Source organism: Labeo rohita, chromosome 19 (assembly GCF_022985175.1).
Source record: "Labeo rohita strain BAU-BD-2019 chromosome 19, IGBB_LRoh.1.0, whole genome shotgun sequence".
Classification (NCBI taxonomy): domain Eukaryota; kingdom Metazoa; phylum Chordata; class Actinopteri; order Cypriniformes; family Cyprinidae; genus Labeo; species Labeo rohita.
The window spans coordinates 19,141,498-19,162,215 of NC_066887.1; the positions used below are offsets into that span (position 1 = coordinate 19,141,498).

A 20,718-nucleotide genomic window follows, 5' to 3' on the forward strand; every position below is an offset into this window, starting at 1 on the left:
TAAAACCATTAAGCCTATGGAAAGTCCCTACAAGGATAGCTGACCTTTATTCAAAAGTGATGGTACAGAAAATGTACAATAGCAAAGTATGTTTTTGATCAAATAAATTCAGCCTTAGTGAGCATAAGAGACTTATATAATGCTCAAGACCCTAAACTTTTCAACAAATGTAGGAAAAACACTAACAAAAATACGTCTACACATAGGACAAAATAGACGTTCTGTTATCAGAAACTGTCTGCCTCAAGCTGTGGCACCAGATTGCATATATTTGTTTTGCAAAGTATGTTTACGTCTGATGCATTATAAAATTAGTCTCTAATTAATTACACAGTATACTCTTCATGTGATTCATAAATAAACACCACATAGAGTTTTATAAGATTTATTCTGTGACAAAAATGAACTGAAAAATGTTTTCTTAAAATCACAAGTTAAACAATAAGGATGATTTTCTGATTAAATCAATCAAATAAAAATCAGATCAGTGCAATAAAACAAGCAAGACTGGCTTCATTTCTATATAAGACTCGGAATCAGTAGTTATAAGCATGCTAAAGTTAGCCGACACTGGATTGTGTGTGAGTGTGCGTTCCTCATTAGGAATAAGTGTGTTACTGTATTTAGCGTAGGTAGGGAATTAAATTGTCATTAAACCACTCTCGGGTGAACTGTAGGTGATCTCCATCTGTGGCGAGGAACACAAGCTTCCCTGCCGAGTCCATCGCTGCCAAACCCAGGCGATCCTGCCAAAAAAATAAAGGTAGATAAATCCCTATATATACCTAATACAAGGCAAGGTTCAATTAAAAAGGGAATATGGAAACAGTATCATTCATAAAATAAATTAATGCAGGTTATAAAGTGTTACAAAGAAAATAACAGAAAGCCAAAAAATACTCCGGTTCAACGCAGATAATAAACAAGAGGAAAAAGTTTACCTCTTTATATATAGCACTTTCCTGCAGCGTTTCCAGCTCTTTACCTTGACCAGGTTTATAGAAGCCAAACCACTGATAAAGACAGTTCAATTAGTAATAGTTCAGTCCTCTTCTAAATATAAAAGCGAGATTTCATACTGTTGATGTACCTCAGAATCCACAGGATCTACCATAGTGTCCTGCAGGAACTTAACCATGACAAACTTATTCAGAGACATGAGATTCTTCTTGTAGGTCTCATTCACCACCTGACAGAAATAACATTAATTTACACCACATGCACAAATAAATCTATTTTTTTATTATAATTTCTCTTTCATCCTGAGACTCACCCGTTCCTGATTGACGTCAGCAAGGAAGAGGCTGTGCTTTTTATACAAGTCATCATTGAGGGGATCGTGCCAGTATTGTGCCTGCACCAAGCTGAAATAAAATGACAATCAATTTGCTTGACTAGTGAATGTTCAGATTAACAGTCATTGTGTTTCTGAAATGACAAAATGGCCTATTGAGAAGACAAAAGCAGCTGTGCACACACTGTTTTTGAACTGCATCGGTGTAGGCTCCTGAGTTAAGCATCTTGCGAATCCAGTCACAGATATGAGAGCTCTCACCAGGACAATGTGGAAGACCAAACACTCCTGTTTGAGAAAAAAAAAGAGAATCATATATGACAAAAAATGCATGTTAAAAAAAGAGACACGTTTGAATCGTCGAGTTTAGTCACTCAAGATTAAAACATAAATATAATTCTTTTAACAAAAACATTTTATTCTTATTAGTATTATTATTTTCACTTCTGTTTATAAACATTGTACTGCTGTGACTGCAAATGCCGTAACCTCAAAATATTCCAAGTAACTTTATCTTTACTTGATAATTCAAAATGGTTACATTTCCCTTATGAAATCGAAACATGGTTGCTGTGTAACCACTTTTAGGAACAAATGTACTGTTAGTTTCAGGAAGTAAATCAACCAGTGAGGAGAGCACATGTGTCATATTACCCTGATGCTGTCCACCGACTGAGATGAGGTTCTTCATGGGGGGATCTGGACAGCGCTGTGCAACCGCTCGCCTTACATTAAACAAGACAGAAAGGTAAAACGACATGATTAGTCTTCTGATAATATTTGCATGGATTGGTTTGAATAAATAACCACTTACAGAAACTGCCCTCCCTGGGAGAAGCCCATTGCATTGTAGCCTCCCTTCAGTTTAGGGTCCTGAGCCAGTTGATTACACACAAATGACACCTGCTCATTAACATCCATAAAGAAGCCATTTTCAGTGTCCTGTAAAACAAAAATCAAAATCAGATCTTTTCATTTGAAACAACAACAGGCATGAGACGAATTGAGGATATGGACCTGTTTTACCTGTACGACAGTCTTGCCGATCATCAGGGAGAGCACATATATTCCTGGGACTTCCTCTTCCACCATCTTCTTCATTGCACCCATGCTCAGTGGATTGCAACAACTGTCTCCTGCAAAAAGATGAACAAATAACAGTGAAAATGAGCAATTATGGTAAACTCAAAACATCACTCAGTAGGTGTGTTTCTATTAATGTGGTAAACATGGTTCTAGGTAATTTCACCAAAATGATGTCATTTCCATAGGTCATGGCACTACAAGGTGTTTATTAGAGAAGCAATTTAATGTTAATATTATAAATAATAATCATTTTTCAATCACATGTTGTGTACTGCAGATCATAATAACCCCTACTGACAAAATATGGATGAAATTAAAAAATGAGAAGCTATTTTATGGATTTGTGCATTATTATTAAGGAGAAATGTGATATACAAACAAATGGAATGTCAAATAATTCGATTTTTTTTTAAATGGTGAAGATTCACTTAGTACATTACCATTCACTAGTTTAGGGTCGATTCAATTTTTCTTTTTAAAAGACATTAATATTGTATTCAGCAAGGATTAGTGTTGCCACAATACCAAAATTTTGACTTTGATACGATACCTGACTAAGTAGTATCACGATACTACTACTGACCCGATACTACGAAAAAATATAGAACAACAGGAAAAGTACTTGAATAATAGATGATCCAAATGGAGGTCATAATTATTTTATCTATTAAAACAAAGCATTTCATGCCCCCTTAAAAAAAAATAAATAAATAAAATAAAATAATAATAATCACATGCAAGTGCCACTACACAGGATTATGGTGAACAACTACCAAGCCTACAGGTAGAGATATTTTCTATATTGGTAAGTTAGCTTAAAGGATAAAGCCAAATCTCATTTCATAATATAGTAATTTTATTTCACAACAACAATTTATATCATGACATAGTCATTTGTTTGTTATTTTTATTTTAATAAGAACCTAGATGCAAGTAACAAACTAAAGGACCACTATAACAAAACAAAGACACAAATAAAATAAAGAGGGACCTATAAAATCTGTATTATTTTTTCCTAAATTACAATTTAATTTTCTAGACTCTATTTTAACGGTTACATTAAAAAAATTTTATCAAAAACCATGTCTAATTAATTGAAATCATGAAACTTGCAAAATTTAAACAAAAATACATGTTTTTAAGGCCCTATGAGATACGTTTTATTTTTTTTTCTCAAATTCAGTTTTGTTTGTGAATCTCTGTTTTTCCATTAATTTTCTCTATTAATTCTATTTAATAATTTTATTACATTTTAATAATCAAAAAATAAATTTTATATATATATATATATTTTTTTTTTCTTTCTCAGAAACACTGTGCTGTGCTGTGTATTTACAATTTTCTGGTAAATAAATTCTGGTAAATATTCCTTAAACATTGTTTTAATAATATTTTTATTATTAGTAGTAGTACTATCTTTACATTAAGTAATATATTCATATATTTCTGACTGTCAAGTTAAACCCAACTTTTATTTTGACGCGTTTCTGTGAAGACCTTTAGGGTCTTCATTATATGAAGATAGTTTTCCGCAAAAGAAACTGTAAAATGCTCATGAAGTGACTCTTAGAGCAGTTCTAGAGATTATGTTCATGTACTCGTATATTGAAGCGGCAGAGGCTGAAAACACCGCAAGTGTCACGTGTATGTGTGTAGTAAAGAAAGCTGCGAGTCTGCGCCATTCACTAACACAGACATGCAGAAATACGCCTCTTATTAAAATACATTCTTCAAGTATCGGTACTAGCACCGAATCGTACCGTTTTTAAAAGCAGGGTCGCGATATTTTTTAAGTACCGGGATATCGTGTAACACTAGCAAGGATGCATTACATACATTTAAAAATTCCTGAAAAAAAAGATCATGGTTTCCACAAAAAAATATGCAGTCTCCAGCCTTTTTATTATTATTATTTAAAAAAACAAAAACAAATTTGATTTCAAAAACCGTGTTATATGGGCCATTCTACACAACTGGTCCAAAGTCAGAGTTGGAAATGTCTTGGGGAAAAAAAAATTTAATTTTCTAAAAAATTGTATGTATGCAAATTGTATAAAGTACAAGGTACTCATTTCTAGTAAGTGTGCAGTTAATTGTCATATTGTATTTTCAGAGTTTTAGAATATTTGCCCTCTCCCCAAATTTGTCACTACCAAAACACACACAAAAAAAAATAATTAGAAGGGTTATATTGACATATTAAGATTTTGCTTACATCTAGATTGTGAATATATTTTTTGCCATTTTATTAAAAAAAAAAAAATTCAGAGGAAAATCCATTACAATAAAATTTTTAACAGTATTTCAAGTGTATGAGATTTGTTGTATTTTGAAACCATTTTTTTCTTTGGAAAAGGCAAAAAGTTGATCATACTGATTTTAAAGTTAAGGATTCATTAGATTGCATATACATTGAACCATACATCATAACATCCTAGTTGAATTCAGTATTTTTGACAAAACATCCCATGTTTCGGTAGTGACAGTAATGCTTTGGTAGCAAACATCACATTACAGAATTTTAACTTGCATACTAAAACACTAAACTTAAAGTTACAAACAGATTTCATATTCAGATTTTTGAGAAACAAAAACTGCTGAGCCCATTTGATGGTTAGTGAGTGTTTGTGTGTGTGCAAAACAAAAAACTGCAAGATGATGCATTTCAAAACGTTAGCGTAAGCCACTGTATACACAAAAACCTTTTTGTAACGTGACCACTGTATATTACCCTAATGATTCACATTATTCAACGACTCCGGCCTATTTATTTGAACAGGTGTGGATGTGATGTAGACAGTGTCTCACCCATGCCGTGCCATATCACCAGAGGTACTGTGGCATTAATGCCCCACGATGATCCACACAGCAACAACAGACACCCAGACACAGCGATGAGGCGAACAGCCGCTGATAAAGCCATACTTGAATCCGAGCCTGAAGATGTGAACATATTTACATCCCTTTTAACAGATTATACTTACAGGAAGGGAAAGCATTATGAGGAAGTGAATAAGTAAAGTCGTCACCCACAATAAATTGTGTGGGTTAATTCTGCGCCACACAATTTTAAAATGTCAAAAGTATTTATTCAAGATGCACAACAAACAAAAATTAAGAACATTACGAAACACTTTCATAGCAACTTAACGATTAATGGCCTTCGGTATCGTCTCCTTTAATATTTGCGATTATACAGCCTTGATATCGCTAAGCTAGAAACAGATATACACACGTTTATAAATGTTATATATGTTAGAAATATACAAATATTTTAATTATAGCCATTGTGCACTTACTGTGATAACTTTCTGCTCATTCAATCACATGACACACGAAAACACCGCTGACGTCAAACAAATGCGTCCATGGCTGCAGATATTAGATGTGTATATCATAGCATTAAACCTGTCTATAGACATCTGTACAGTCAGTCGGTCCAGAGTGTTTACATTATGATGTTTTCCAGCACGGGGAAGTCTCAAGATGTCATGTGATCAACACAGCTGCAGATCAGGCAAAACAAGAACTGTGGCTCTTTTGGAAAGCAACAATAGTGTAAAGCCGGGTCAGCACTAATGTCTCCCGGTAAATTAAACATTTACCATTTATAGAAGTAATTAAAACGGTTTGTGTGGTTATGGCAGGGTTGAAAACGATTTTTTTCTTCTAAAGCATCCAGCGACTGAATCCAACATCTGTTTATGAATCGTATTAATGGTAAGAATAAATAACGCAATGTATGTCAAACTTTGTGTTTGTATAACTAACATTATCTGTGTATATAACGTAACATGAATTAAAATGCAAAACTTTGTAACATGTTTTTACATTAAGCTAATGTTTTCTCGCTTTTTTATTTTTTTTTTCATGAGATGGGTCCAGTATAGACAAGTAGAAGGACCCTAAAGTAAAGCTCTTGAAGAAGTGAATTGCATCTTTATTTTCTCCAGGGTTCAGGTAACGTTACACAAGATAAAGAATGTCATGGTCACTGATGCTGTTGACATAAAGATGTTGGATGTTGCTGATGTCAGCTGATCCGTTCTGTTAACCTTTGTGCTTGTCGAATGTTATGTTAAGTTACTGTCATGTGCTACGCTAGAGATAATTGTAATTTGTATGGTATTTTATATTGTCTATAGCGCTTGGACATTTTCAGCAAGGTGCTACAAGAGGTTTGGGCTTCCCGGTAGATGCAGTCGACCTCTGAGTAAGTATTTTATTTTTATTATTTAATAAACTTAAACTGCTAAACAAGAAATATTTAAACCATATTAAATGAGGAGGCAGATGGACAATCCTAAAGATGTAATAGTATTTGAAAGGAATCTGGAAGGTCGCAAACAAAAAACATTTTCACATAATTTCCCTGGAATTTTTTTTAAACATTATATAACGACAGACATATTTGCTTAACGAAAGAGGAAGAGGAAAGAGAAAGACTCAATAGAAGATGGGACTGATGATCTCAAACACTGATGTGGAGAACTAGACAGAAATTTATGAAAACTGAAATGGGTCATTCCGTGTCATCTCAACCAGAGGTCCCCCCGGCTCAAATTTTTGATTTTGCTTATATTTTTATAAGGAAAAATATTAGCAAGGAAAGGAAAGGAAAGATAGACATGTATAGGAACGATAGTATAGTAATGAAAGCAAAAAAATATTAAATCTCATGGATGAATATTTACTGAGTAATCCACTATTTTGTAGAGGGAGGTCAAAATGAATCACCTTAGAGTCAAGATACAGGTTTTTTCAAAGTTTGCATGCCTGTAACTCAAGAAGTATTAAAGATATCTTAATGCCCTTTTAGCTATTGAAACTTTCCTTAAGAAACTTTCCTTTTGGTATCTTTATTTTTAATGCCCTATGAGATTCGGTTCCAGAGATATTGAAATTTCAGTATGTCTTTAGGAGTAAATTGTTAAAATGCACACATTTTCAGTACTCAAAAACCAAATGTGGATCAGTTTGAAAAAATATGATACTTCTTTTCTTTTAAAGTGGAATGTCTGAAGAACAAATAATGTTAAAACTAGAGATGTATCTCGCTTCTTTCTGTCAACTGCCATAATTATTCTTTTCCCAAAGTTTGCATGCCTATAACTCAAGACGAATTAAAGATATGACAATATGATTTAGAATCTTTTTGTTAATAAACTTTTATTTAGGAATCTTAATTTTCAAGGGCCTGCATCATTCAGCCCCAGAGATATGGGAATCTCAATGAGGCTCCATGTCCAGATTGTTAAATGTTAACCATTTTCAGTGGTCAAAAACCAAATGTTGGTCACTTTGTATACAGCTGATACTTATTTTAAAGAACAATGTCTGAAGAAGAAATGTTGAAATTAGAACTGTATTTTGTTTCTCTCTACCAAAACAATTGCATAGAACACACCTGTTTGAGTGCTGAAAGTGCATTGAAATGGTCAAGTTGAGGCACATTACCTTGCTTTCTGTAGTCTATTCATAAGATTCTATATTTGAATCAGATGGATTTGGAAGAATGGATTATGTTTATTTTAACAGCTTCTGAAGCTACCAAGAGTTTAAACATGCAGTATTATAACATGTTTGAAACAAATCCCACACCTTATAGGGAAGTGTGGTTGCAATAGACCAAGATGTGCCTCACCTGGATTAATTATTAGATCTGGATTCATTATTGTCATAAAATAAGAAACATAGTCATAGATCAAGTAGTACCTACTGCTAAAGGGGAAAAATTGGGCAGATTCACTGATAGTACCTCAAACATTTAATTCTCTCATACTTTAAATAATTAACACTGGGTAATTCTGAACCCTAGGAAAATGGTAATCTTATTTTGCATTGCACACTGTTCATACTTTACCTAAAAGTTAACAATTAATCCTGTTCATTCATAATCTGATATGTCACACTGTACAATCCTAGTCACTGGGTTACTGTTATTATTCGCATATTTGCATTGTAAACACAAATGACTAGATAAACACAAAACTACATTTTTGACCATTGAAAATGGGTAGGATACTAAATTTGGAGCTGCACTGAGATCTTGATGTCTCTTGGATTAAACACAATTGTTTTGCAATTGCAATTGTTTTGATAAAGGGAAACAAGATACAATTCTAATTTCAACATTATTTCTTCTTCAGACCTTGTTCTTTAAATAAAATATCTATCAGCTGTACACAAAGTGACCAACATGTGGTTTTCGACTACTGATAATGGGTAATATTCAACAATCTGGACATGGAGCCTCATTGAGATCCCCATATCTCTGGGACTGAATGATGTAGGGCCTTGAAAATTAAGATTCTGTTTATGAAGAACTAAAATGTAAAATCGCATTGTGATATCTTTAATATGTCTTGAGTTATAGGCACGCAAACTTTGGAAAAACTATATTTATGGCACTCAGACTGATATGTTCAGTGCAGTTGTTTTGACAGAAAGAAATGAGATACATCTCTAGTCTTAACATTATTTGTTCTTCAGACATTCCTCTTAAAAGAAAATAAGTATCATATTTTTTCAATTTGACCACTGAAAATGTGTACATTTTAACAATTTACTCCTGGAGCCATATTGAAATTTCTTGCTTGTTAAAAGCTCGTTAAGATTATCTAAAAGGGCACTGAAATATCTTTAATACTTCTTGAGTTACAGGCATGCAAACTTTGGAGAAAAAGTGCTGTTTCTCCATTTTTGAATGGTCATCATTGGCACATGATGCAACAAAGATTGCTAAAGTCAACATATTTTACCAACAGAACTACTAATCTCTGTGTAAAAATAAGATAATGATGCTGCCATCTTTCTGAAGGCATTTTACCCCCCTATAGCTTGACTCTGAATCTAAGGTGAAAATTGCCATTTTGACCACCCTCCACAAAATATTGGATTACTTAATAAATATTCATCCATGACATTTAATATTTTGGCTTTCATCAGTATACATGTCTATCTTTCCTCAGAAAAAAATATTAGCAAAATCAAAAATTTGAGCCAGGGAAGTTTTTGAAATTTGACACGGAATGACCCGGTTGTAAATACAGCATTGATAAAACAGCGAACAAAACACAAATAAGATCAATTGCATTATCTGAAAAGTTTTGCTTTTGTTTCAGGATTTGTGGATGTCATACTTAATCTAACTCAAGCTCAGTCCAAAACGTACACTTTGATCCACGATCATGGCACTACAAAACGGTTATTCCATTAACTCTACCACGGACGACCAGGATAGTGACACTGCACCACTTCTAGAGAAGGAAGTGAAAAAAATCATAGGTTAGTCTACAGTTTGACCCTCTTGCAGTTTGTTAAATATCTGCATGAAATGCAGTGGTTTGTTTCATGTTTTAAATGAGCTTCGTAGGTCTTGTCACACACATGCTACCATTCAAAAATTTTGGGTTGGTAAGAATTTTTTATGTTTTGAAAGAAACCACTTACCAAATCAACTCACCAATGCTGCATTTTTTTTTTAATAACTTTTGTAGATTAATATACACTACCAGTCAACAGTTTTTGGACAGATTTTTAATGTTTTTTAATGAAGTCTCTTCTGTTCACGAAACCTGCACTTATTTGATCCAGAGTACAACAAAAGCAGTAATATTATGTAATATTTGTACTATTTGAAATAACTGCTTTTTATTTGAATATATTGTAAAATGTAATTTAATTCCAGTCTTCAGTGTCACATAATTCTTCAGATATCAGATATTTCTTTAGAATTTCTATAGAAATCAATACTTTTATTTAGCAAGGATGTTTTAAATTTATCAAACGTGATGTTAAAGACATTTATAATGTTACAAAAGATTTCTATAATAAGTGTTTTTTGAGCAGCAAATCAAAATATTAGAATGATTTCTGAAGGATCATGTGACTGGAGTAATGATGCTAAAAATAGTTAAAATATTTCAGAATTGTGCTGTTTGTGATCAAATAAATGCAGTAACATTAAAAATCTTACTGTTCAAAAACTTTTGACTGGTAGTGTATTTTAAAATGTAATTTGTTTTATCAATGTTGGAAATAGTTGTGTTGGAAATAGTTGTGTTGCTTAATATTTTTGTGGAAACACAATACATTTTTTCAGGATTTAATGCATCCTCAATAAATATGAGTATTCATTTCAGCTCTCACCTTAAACCTTTGAATGGTAGTGTACTAAGTGACTGTAATCTTAACTAATGTTTGTTTGTTTTTTAATGTGTAATTATTTGAAATTTCAGAGTGTGTTTGTATGTGTAACAGTGCCTCCCAAATGCTGCTCTGTACGATGCAATCTGGCTGTTATGATGTTCTTTGGCTTTGCTGTGGTCTATGGTCTACGTGTAAATCTCAGTGTTGCCATGGTTGCTATGGTTAATGGAACCAGTGACCAGTCACCATCCAATAGCAATGTATCAAATGAGTGTCCAGTACCCCCCCATACACTTGACAACAACAGCCAAAGTTTAGAACAGCCAGATGGGGTAAGAATAAACTGCATGCAGCTTTTCATGCACTGAACTTGGTGCATCTGCACAAACATGTATTTTAATAACACGTAATACTTGTAATACTTTTTAATACTCTGTCCTTGTCATATTCCTCTCTCTTTACTTTTCTTTTCCTAGATTCCAAGATACCCATGGGATTCCAAAACGCAGGGAATGCTGCTCAGTGGTTTCTTTTTTGGATACCTGTTTACTCAGATCCCAGGAGGTTACCTATCAGGTCGCTTTGGAGGAAGTCTGTTCCTAGGTGGGGGTGTGCTTGGAACAGCAGTTCTCACTCTCCTCACTCCACTGTCAGCAAAACTTGGAGCCAAGTGGCTGTTTGCCTTGCGTGCACTGGAGGGATTTGGGGAGGTTAGAGGGCGTTTGTAATAGCCTAAAAATACTCCACAGTGATGTTTCAAATAGAGAATGTCTGTATTTGAAACAAGTCTGCATCTTTTTTGTCTAGGGTGTGACTTTCCCTGCCATGATGGCGATGTGGGCCCGATGGGCTCCTCCACTGGAGAGGGCTCGTCTGATGACGTTTTCCGGTGCAGGCTCTAGCTTTGGTGCCTTTGTGGCTCTTCCTCTCACTGGCTTCATCTGCCATAGTCTGGGGTGGCCAGCAGTCTTCTATTCCTGTGGTGAGAAAAAATAATATTTAAATTATGAATGCTTAACAGTTTGGGATCTGTAGGATTTTTGTGTGTTTGTTTGTTTTGAAAGAAATTAATAGTTTAATTCTACAAGGATGCATCAACTTAATCATAAGTGCAAGTAAAGACATACAGTTGAGTTCAAAAGTTCACATACATCTTGCAGAATCTGCAAAATGTTAATTATTTTACCAAACTAAGAGGGACCGTGCAAAATGCATGTTATTTTTTATTTTGTAATAAGACCTGAATAAAATATTTCACATAAAAGACAATTACATATAATTCACAAAAGAAAATAATAGTTGAATTTATAAAAAATGCCCCATTCAAAAGTTTACGTACACTTGATTCTTAATACCGTGTTGTTTCCTGAATGATCCACAGCTGTTTTTTTGTTTAGTGATGGTTGTTCAGGAGTCACTTGTTTGTCTTGTAAAGTTAAACTGCGTGCTGTTCTTTAGATGTTCTTTATGTGTTCTCCTTCAGATCCCACAAATTCTTTGGTTTTTCAGTGTTTTTGTGTATTTGAACCCTTTCCAACAATGACTGTATGATTTTGAGATCCATATTTTCACACTTGAACATTTGAACGGGGTAATTTTTATAAATGAAACTATTATTTTCTCTTGTGGACTATATGTAAACATCTTCAATGTTAAAGATCTTATTCAGGTCAGTACTAAATAAAAAAATAACATGCATTTTGCTTGATTCCACTTATTTTGGTAAAATCATTAACATTTTGCAGATTCTGCAAGGTGTATGTAAACTTTTGACCTCAGCTGTGTAATATATGAAAATACTTAACAGTCCTTACTCTTGTCTTCATATTTAATGTAATATAACACCATCATATCTTGTATATTGGTAACACTTTACAATAAGGTTCATTAGTTAACATTAACTATTTTAGGTAACATGAACTAAGAATGAACAATTCTTCTAAAGCATTTATTAATCTTAATGTTAATTTCAACACTTACTAATACATTATTAAAATTACATTGTGTGTGTTAACATTAGTTAATGCACTGTGAAGTGACATGAACTAACAATGAATGGCTGTATTTTTATTTACTTCCATTAATAAAGATGAATAAACAGTGTAATAAATGTATTGTTCATTTCATTGTTTGTTCATGTTAGTTAATACCTTAACTAATGGAACCTTATTTTAAAGTGTTTACTGTAGATTTTATATTCAAACATATATCCATTAAAGTGTTTTTACCACCAGGTGGTGTAGGATTCCTTTGGGCAGTGTTTTGGTTTATCTTCGTGTCAGATGAACCTCGAACTCACCCAAGAATTAGTGACAGAGAGAAATATTACATAATTAACTCCATAGGTTCACAGGTATGAACTCATTTTGATCTCATTCTTTATTCAAGTGAATAATTCATGCTAGAAAAAAAAATAAAAGCCAGCATGATGATATGCAAATATGTTATTAAATTTAAAAGGAATCATCAAATAACATGAATTCCCAACATGTCTTCCTCTCCATAAGTAACCTGAGGTTTGGATCTATTATGTTGATTTGGTATTTCTCTGTTTTTAAGGGGACGGCACATGGTTGGTCAGTGCCTATATTGTCTATGATGTTATCTGTGCCTCTTTGGGCCATAATCATCCCACAGATGTGCTCCAACTGGTCTTATTACACTCTCCTCACCTCACTTCCCACTTACATGGACACTGTGCTCCACTTTGATTTGCGACAGGTGAGGCAATCAGGATATTTCGATTAAATCAGTCTGGTTTATATGCTGTCTCTTACTCTATTTCATTTTGTTTTGTTCAATCAGAATTCGTTCCTCTCCTCTCTACCCTATCTGGCTGGCTGGCTGTTCTCAGTGGGCTCAGGTGTGCTGGCAGACAACCTCCTGGAGAGGGAGCTCCTGAGTGTCACAGCTGTCCGAAAAATCTTTACTTTCCTTGGTATGAATAACAAATAAATATCTAATAGAGAGAATTTTAAAACCATTTTCCATTTATTTGCAATAGAATTTTTTTTTGTAAAATTATAAATGTCTTTACTGACACGTTTGATCAGTTTAATGCATCCTTGCTGGATAAAAATTTTATTTTATTTTTTTCAATCCTACTTTCCCAGACCTTTTAATGATCACGGTCACGATCACACGTCACTGTTTCAATAAAATTATTAAGAAGCAAAGTTTTTAACATTGATAATAATAATTTAATTTTTCTTGAGAAACAAATCATCTTATTAGAATGATTTCTGAAGGATCATGTGACACTAAAGACTGTATTATTGCAGTTTAACTGTGACTTTATTAATATTTTGGTTTTGTGTGCCATAGGTCTGTTTCTACCCGCTGTTTGCCTGCTCGCTGTAGGCTTCACGGGTTGTAGCAGTGTGCTGGCCGTGAGTTTACTCACTTTGTCCAGTGCACTCGGGGGATTCAGTGCTGCTGGTGTCTACATTAACCAGATTGACATTGCTCCACGGTACAAAACCAAGACTGTCTGGATTATTATATACAGAGCTGTTCATTACATCAATTTCTAGGCCAACCCAGAAGGCTACTTCACCTTTTGTTCCCTTTGGGTTTTTGAATTTTTAATTAAAATAACGTTTTAACATACTAATTGTCTTCTGGGTTATAGGACTACAAACTGAACAGCTTGTTTCTAAACCTAAAAACAATCTTTACAAGCTTCACTTTTATTACAATAGTTATATCTCCTCCTGTGCTCTTTTCTTCCAGGTATGCGGGTACACTTTTAGGAATCACAAACACTTTTGGGACCATCCCTGGAGTTCTTGCACCAATTGCTGTGGGTTACCTGACCAAAGATGTAAGTTGGTGTTTTATACCTTGTGTATCACTGCGGTTGTTTAAAAGAATTCATCAGCGAACGTTGACATTTTTATGTGTTCTCCCTTCCTTTGTTTTCCGAACAGCACTCGGTTACAGGATGGAGAAACGTGTTCTGGTTGTCAGCAGGGATTAGCGCTTTTGGAGCAATCTTTTACGTGATCTTTGGCACTGGAAAGATTCAGAGCTGGGCCAGGATAGATGAGGAATCAAACACGGAGGATACACACAAACATTCCAGTTGACCAAATCAGACGAATATTGATACTTAACACACACTGCCAGGCAAACATTTGGACAAACTTCATACCGTTTCATGATTTAAAAGACAAATATAAAATATGCCTACTTTATAATTTCTTTTTAATAAATGGACCTGATAGTGACATTTTTTTAGGTCACTACATAATTCCAATATGTGATATTTTATAGTTTTGATCACTATTAATGTGGACTGTGATAGTATTAATTACACTTCATTCAGGGTTTTAAAGGGAGCATTTGAAGTGCCTTACAACATGTAGTTTATTAGTCTGGCAATATTTTATTCATTGCTGAACAATTCAGAGTTAATCATAATACAATGCAACAGAGAATTCAGAGTAATTCCATTTCTTAATGTCATACCGTTCAAACAAGTGTAATTTTTGTTACAGTGGTGAAACTAAACTGATTCAGGGGTTTTATCTAAATGTAATTACATTTGAAAACACTTATTAATAAGCACTTTAATGCATTAACAATGAAAATGCCTTGCTTTGTGGTACGAGTGCTATTCAGGTAATTTTGAACTTGCTAATTAAGTAAATAAACGGTGTCATTCAGTTCAGCACTTGGCCACTTTATGTTTTCATGAAAATCATAATTTGTTATACTTTTACTAGCAGATACAGTTCATATGTACTGGAACAGGCCAGACGTGGAACATTAATGTTTATTTGAAACACTCAGAGAGTCTTACTTGAGTCTCAATGGCCAGTACTTTTTTTTTTAAATGCCTTGAATATCTCAATTGCCCAGTATTACTATTTCATATTCATTTATAATTTTGATCATGCTCAATAAATACAATGGTATTTTCACAGTACAGAGTCCTGTTCTATCTGCTTGTCACCACCTGTTGTCTGTTCTGTAATATGGATGAATAGATCATTAGTTAAACATTTGTATTCCTAAGTGCGATTACATAATAAACAACCTCACATTATTTTAATGGCTAAAGTGTAAATATTGCATGAGGCTTTACATAGTATTGGAGGGGACTCGATTTCTCACAACAACGGCCAGCAGATGGCGCATCACAGTTGATAAATAGCTAGATTATAAGAATGACTCTCACATTTTCCATCAGATAGTACGTTTAAATGTCACATATCTTAAATTTGTTTATTACTATAACTAAAGTCAAGGGGCAATAATACCACATATTTGAACAACGTAACTGCCTATGTCAGATAAGCTTCGACACGTCCACCTTACCTTAGCACTGCTGAGAAAACGACCCGGATGTACTTGGTGAATGCGGCAAGATCTCACGTGCTTATTTACATGTATGACACTGATGTAAGCGTCACTGGGCGTTTTAACCTTTTGTTTTATTAATATAGTGCTAAGTTTGACGTAATATATCGATTTTATCAACAAGACAGCGAATCTATTTAATTGTTTTAGGTTAGTTTCTTTAATCGCTCCTATCGTTGTAAATGCACCCTTTCCATAGTTTAAATAAGTGTAAATGAGCAATCTGTAGTTCATGACCATGAGGACAAAAATACGACTGGTAGAGCAATAAAATAACCTTTCTCGTGTTACACTTTTACTAGCTGTTCAGAGGAGCAAAGAATTTGCTCTATGAACTTGATCTTGCCCTGTTGCATTGTTTATCAGATGAGTCATATTTTGCTTTTCTGCTTGAAAGACGTAGTCGAGGAAACCTATTAAGCTTATGTGTGACCTGGACCAGAAAACCAGTCTTAAGTAGCACGGGTATATTTGTAGCAATAACCAACAACACATTGTATGGGTCAAAATGATCTATTTTTCTTTTATGCCAAAAATCATTAGGATATTAAGTAAAGGTCGTGTTCCATTAAGATATTTTGTAAATATTCTACCGTAGTTATATGTTTAGTAGTTTATGATTAGTAATATGCATTGCTAAGAAATGAATTTGGACAAGGTTAAAGTGTTTCCTCGATATTTTAATTTTTTTGCACCCTCAGATTCTAGATTTTCAAATAGTTGTATGTCGGCTAAATATTGTCCTATCCTAACAAACCCTACATCAATGGAGCTTATTTATTCAGCTTTAAGACAAAAGTTGGACCCTTATGGCTGGTTTTGTGGTCCAAATGACCCTGGACCACAAAACCAGTCATAAGGGTCAGTTTTTCCATTGATGTATGGAATATTTGGCCGATATACAACTATTTGGCCGATATACAACTATTTGAAAATCTGGAATCTGAGGGGGCAAAAAAATCAAAATATTGAGAAAATCGCCTTTAAAGTTGTCCAAATTAAGTTGTTCACAATGCATATTTCTAATCAAAAAATAAGTTTTAAAATATATTTACGGTAGGACATTTACAAAATATCTTCATGGAGCATGATCTTAACTTAATATCCTAATGATTTTTGGCATAAAAGAAAAATACAATGTATTGTTGGCTATGGCCACAAATATACCCGTCCTACTTATCCTGGTTTTGTAGTCCAGGGTCACATATATGAACTGTAGGTCTTTAGATGGGTGAGATTTTTAAAAAACTAAAAAATTTATTTTATTTTATTTTACTAACGATAAGCAATATCTCGCTCAGCAGCTGTGAAGTGAATAGGAATGACTTTCTTTCATTCATGGACATTTGCATTCTCACCAAAGGTCTGAGACGGACCCATGGGGTTCTCACACATGCAGATGTTTGTTTCCCTGACCCCCACCCATTTGCATTACACCTTAGAAATGCATAACACATGGAGAGGATTTGCAAGTGTCAGTTTGTTGCCTTGAGGGGGAGGTGGAGGATTTCTGCATTTAAGTTTAATTGTTTTGATTTGTTGTAAGAAACCTATAATTTGGTTTAATATTTATGACTATATTTTCAGTTTCATTAAATACTTTTTCATTTACTTTACATTTGCAGATATTTTGGTCCAGACTGACTTGTCATTCAAAGCAGCCAAATTTCACAAGTAAACCATAACATAAAGCTATCTTGCAGTGAGGCCTGCTCTGTGTTTGAGCCTTCAGGGAAAAGTTCAGGCCTTTCCCTCTGTATTGCATGACTCAACACTGTTCCCATGCCAGCCACTGACGCTGATTCGTGGCACACATTCCCCATGCCCTCCCCCACACTTGTTGAGTGTCTGAGATAGAAACCAAATGGCGGTTTATCTGGACAAATAGATATTAAGCCTGTTAGCATTGCACTGCTACATGAACCAGGTAAACAGGCCAGACCAGACCAAGAGTCACTGCAGTATACAAAAAGACAAATGGTTTGAAACAGGGCAGGATATGCATGTGTTTTTTTTTGTATGTTGGGGTGGGACTTAAAGACAGCTGTGCTGTGAATAGTAATCATCTTTGGTGTGTGTGTGAAGAAAATAAAGAAGAAAGGTGGGGGGTCACTGTAATTTCACATAGTGAACTCATGTGGTGCTTTTTTTCTCAAATGCTGTGGAATCTATTTTTGATATATCAGTCATATGACTGGTTACTTACTGCATAATCCTGTTTACTTCATTTTAGGGGATTACTGTTAAAGAAGACCACGAAAATGATTGATGAGACTTTTCAAAAGGATTTGTTTGATTATTTGCTTGCTCTGTAAGTTTAAGTTTACTTAATCAGAGTTATTCAGTCTTTCTTATTTAGATTAGTTGTTTCCCAACTATCAAGTTGACTGGACTAACTACCTAGCATTTCATTTGATATTTCATTGTATTTCTTATTTCAAAATTATATACTGACAGCTATCACAAAGCGTGGTATACTAAGCAGTAGGCTACTGAAACAAAATTGCAATATTAAAGTAAAGCTATTTTAATATACAGTACCAGTCAAAAGTTTTTGAAATAATAAGATTTTTAATGTTTTTTACATTCTCTTCTGCTCACCAAGCCTGCATTCATTTGATCCAAAGTGCAGCAAAACAGTAACATTTTGAAATATTTTTTTGCTATTTAAAATAACTGTTTTCTATTGGAACATATTTTAAAATGTAATTTTTTCCTGAGATTTCAAAGCTGAAATTTTAGCATCATTACTCCAGTCACATGATCCTTCAGAAATCATTCTGATATTCTGATTTACTGCTCAATAAACATTTATTATTATTATTATGCTGAAAACAGCTGAGTAGAATTTTTCAGGTTTCTTTGGTGAATAGAAAGTTCAGAAGAACAGCATTTATCTGAAATAGAAATCTTTTGTAACATGTCTTTATCATCACTTTTAAAGCATCCTTGCTAAATAAAAGTATTCATTTCTATCATTAATTTTTCCCCACCCAAAAAAAATTATACCGACTCCAAACTTTTGAATGGTATAGTATATAATGTTACAAATGCTTTTTATTTCAGATAAATGCTGATCTTTTGATCTTTCTATTCATCAAAGAGTCCTGAAAAAAAGTACTCAACTGTTTTAAATATCAATAATGATAATAATAATAAATGTTTCTTGAACAGCAAATCAACATATTAGAATGATTCATGATCATGTGACGCTGAAGACTGGAGTAATGATGCTGAAAATGTAGCTTTGATCACAGAAATAAATTACATTTTAAAATATATTCAAATAGAAAGCAGTTATTTGAAATAGTAAAAATAGTTGACAATATTACTGCTTTTGCTGTATTTTGGATCAAATAAATACAGGCTTGGTGAGCAGAAAAGAATTCTTTTAAAAAACATTAAAATCTTACTCTTCAAAAACTTTTCACTCGTGTATATGTATATTTACACTGATATAAAATTAATTGCCATGAGTGAATCAGGACTAGGTTTAATTTATTTATTTTTATTTTTTCCTTTACGCAGTGTACAATGTGTTGTTAATTTTTGTGGACACAAATGATATTAAATTCTATTGTCCTCCTGAACCCACTTAATTTTCCCACACTTTATTACAACTGCTGCATTTAGAAAAATTGTTTATACTGTGTGTATAATTCATTTTTTAATTTATTGTCTGTTGACTATGCAAACCGTTGCTTGCATGAATGACAATGCCCAAGGACGATGACAACACCACTGTTCATTCAATTATGACTGATTACATTTTACTCAAATAGCCAGTCTTCTGTGTAATCTCTGCCTACAAGACATTCACTTATCTGAAGTGAAGTATCTGCAACCACTAGGGAAAATACCTCTATTATGTTTTTAATGTTAGATTTATGTTTTGCTTTAATTCAAAATAATTATATTAGAATACAAGTGTTAAGTCCCCTGTTTGGTTTTTTGACAGTAGCACTTTTGAGCTGTATGATCTTCACGAGTTTGTGTAAAACAGGATGATCATGTTCTCCAGCATAATTTGAAAATGAGCCAAAAAGCAAAGTTTCAGATGAAGCAAATATATCAGTCTATCCATACAGAGGCTTATACATGATCAATGCCACACATTTTAAATAGAATCTTAAATGGTTGTCCATGCTAGGAATTTTTAAAACTATTTATAACCAGGATTTTTTTTTTTTTTATTTCAAAATATTATTGAGGTCTCTGACTTTTAGACCCCACTGCGTGCTGCTTTGATTGTCACAGTATACGTCGCCCGACAGCGTCTGTGTCTGTGCTGCTGCTCTTGACTGAAAATAGCAGCTGTCGGGCTAGCATCTGTTACCTAGAGGAAGAGAGAGTTGATCGGAGGTTCAGGGGGAGATGCCAGAGGTTTGAAATAAGGCTATGAGGAATGCAAAGCATTGAAGATGGCACTGAAGGCCTGTAAGGCACCGAAAGGACTTGAAAATTCCCCACACCCGCAAAACAAAGAACTCTGAATGCATGAAATGCATACAAACTATGGGAAATTACACAAGTTTTGCTGCCTCCCATGGGCTTATGTTTCAAAATAGGATCTTTAAATCTCACTGTTCAGCAAATAGTCCTATCTGATTGCATTTAAATCTGAATTGATGAACCACTGGGTGGAGATGCATTTGAGACAATAGACCTGAGTGCCCTTATCAACTTTGGGCTTGATGGTAAATTGCTGACTAATTTACATACAGACTGGTCTGATCGCACGGTCTCTGGGGGTAGAAAGACTGGTTGTTTCTTAAAACAATAAAATAAAATAAAATTCAGTTTTCTTTACATTCTTCTAAAAC

The 20,718-nt window shown here is 33.9% G+C and overlaps 2 protein-coding genes across 3 annotated transcripts; one reads left to right on the forward strand and one right to left on the reverse strand.

Moving 5' to 3' along the window:
* Positions 1-369: 369 nt before the first annotated feature.
* Positions 370-5,811, reverse strand: ppt1 (palmitoyl-protein thioesterase 1 (ceroid-lipofuscinosis, neuronal 1, infantile)). The gene is made up of 10 exons (XM_051137713.1): positions 5,680-5,811; positions 5,189-5,317; positions 2,321-2,430; positions 2,109-2,236; positions 1,949-2,019; positions 1,480-1,582; positions 1,274-1,364; positions 1,091-1,189; positions 942-1,013; positions 370-746 (listed from the first exon to the last, which is right to left on the reverse strand). The coding sequence occupies exons 2-10, from the start codon at positions 5,301-5,303 to the stop codon at positions 624-626; spliced, it is 912 nt and encodes a 303-aa protein (XP_050993670.1). The 5' UTR covers positions 5,304-5,317; positions 5,680-5,811; the 3' UTR covers positions 370-623.
* Positions 5,812-5,878: 67 nt separating this feature from the next.
* Positions 5,879-15,458, forward strand: si:ch1073-513e17.1 (sialin). 2 transcript variants are annotated; one of them, XM_051137434.1, is made up of 14 exons: positions 5,879-5,968; positions 6,056-6,100; positions 6,256-6,340; positions 6,526-6,593; positions 9,505-9,667; positions 10,643-10,863; positions 11,008-11,241; positions 11,339-11,513; positions 12,766-12,884; positions 13,091-13,252; positions 13,337-13,469; positions 13,856-14,003; positions 14,264-14,354; positions 14,461-15,458. In XM_051137434.1, the coding sequence occupies exons 5-14, from the start codon at positions 9,571-9,573 to the stop codon at positions 14,617-14,619; spliced, it is 1,539 nt and encodes a 512-aa protein (XP_050993391.1). In that variant the 5' UTR covers positions 5,879-5,968; positions 6,056-6,100; positions 6,256-6,340; positions 6,526-6,593; positions 9,505-9,570; the 3' UTR covers positions 14,620-15,458. The 2 variants fall into 2 exon arrangements, with proteins under 2 accessions (XP_050993391.1, XP_050993392.1); XM_051137435.1 differs by having other exon boundaries at positions 5,886-6,100; positions 6,266-6,340.
* The last annotated feature ends 5,260 nt before the right edge of the window (positions 15,459-20,718 follow it).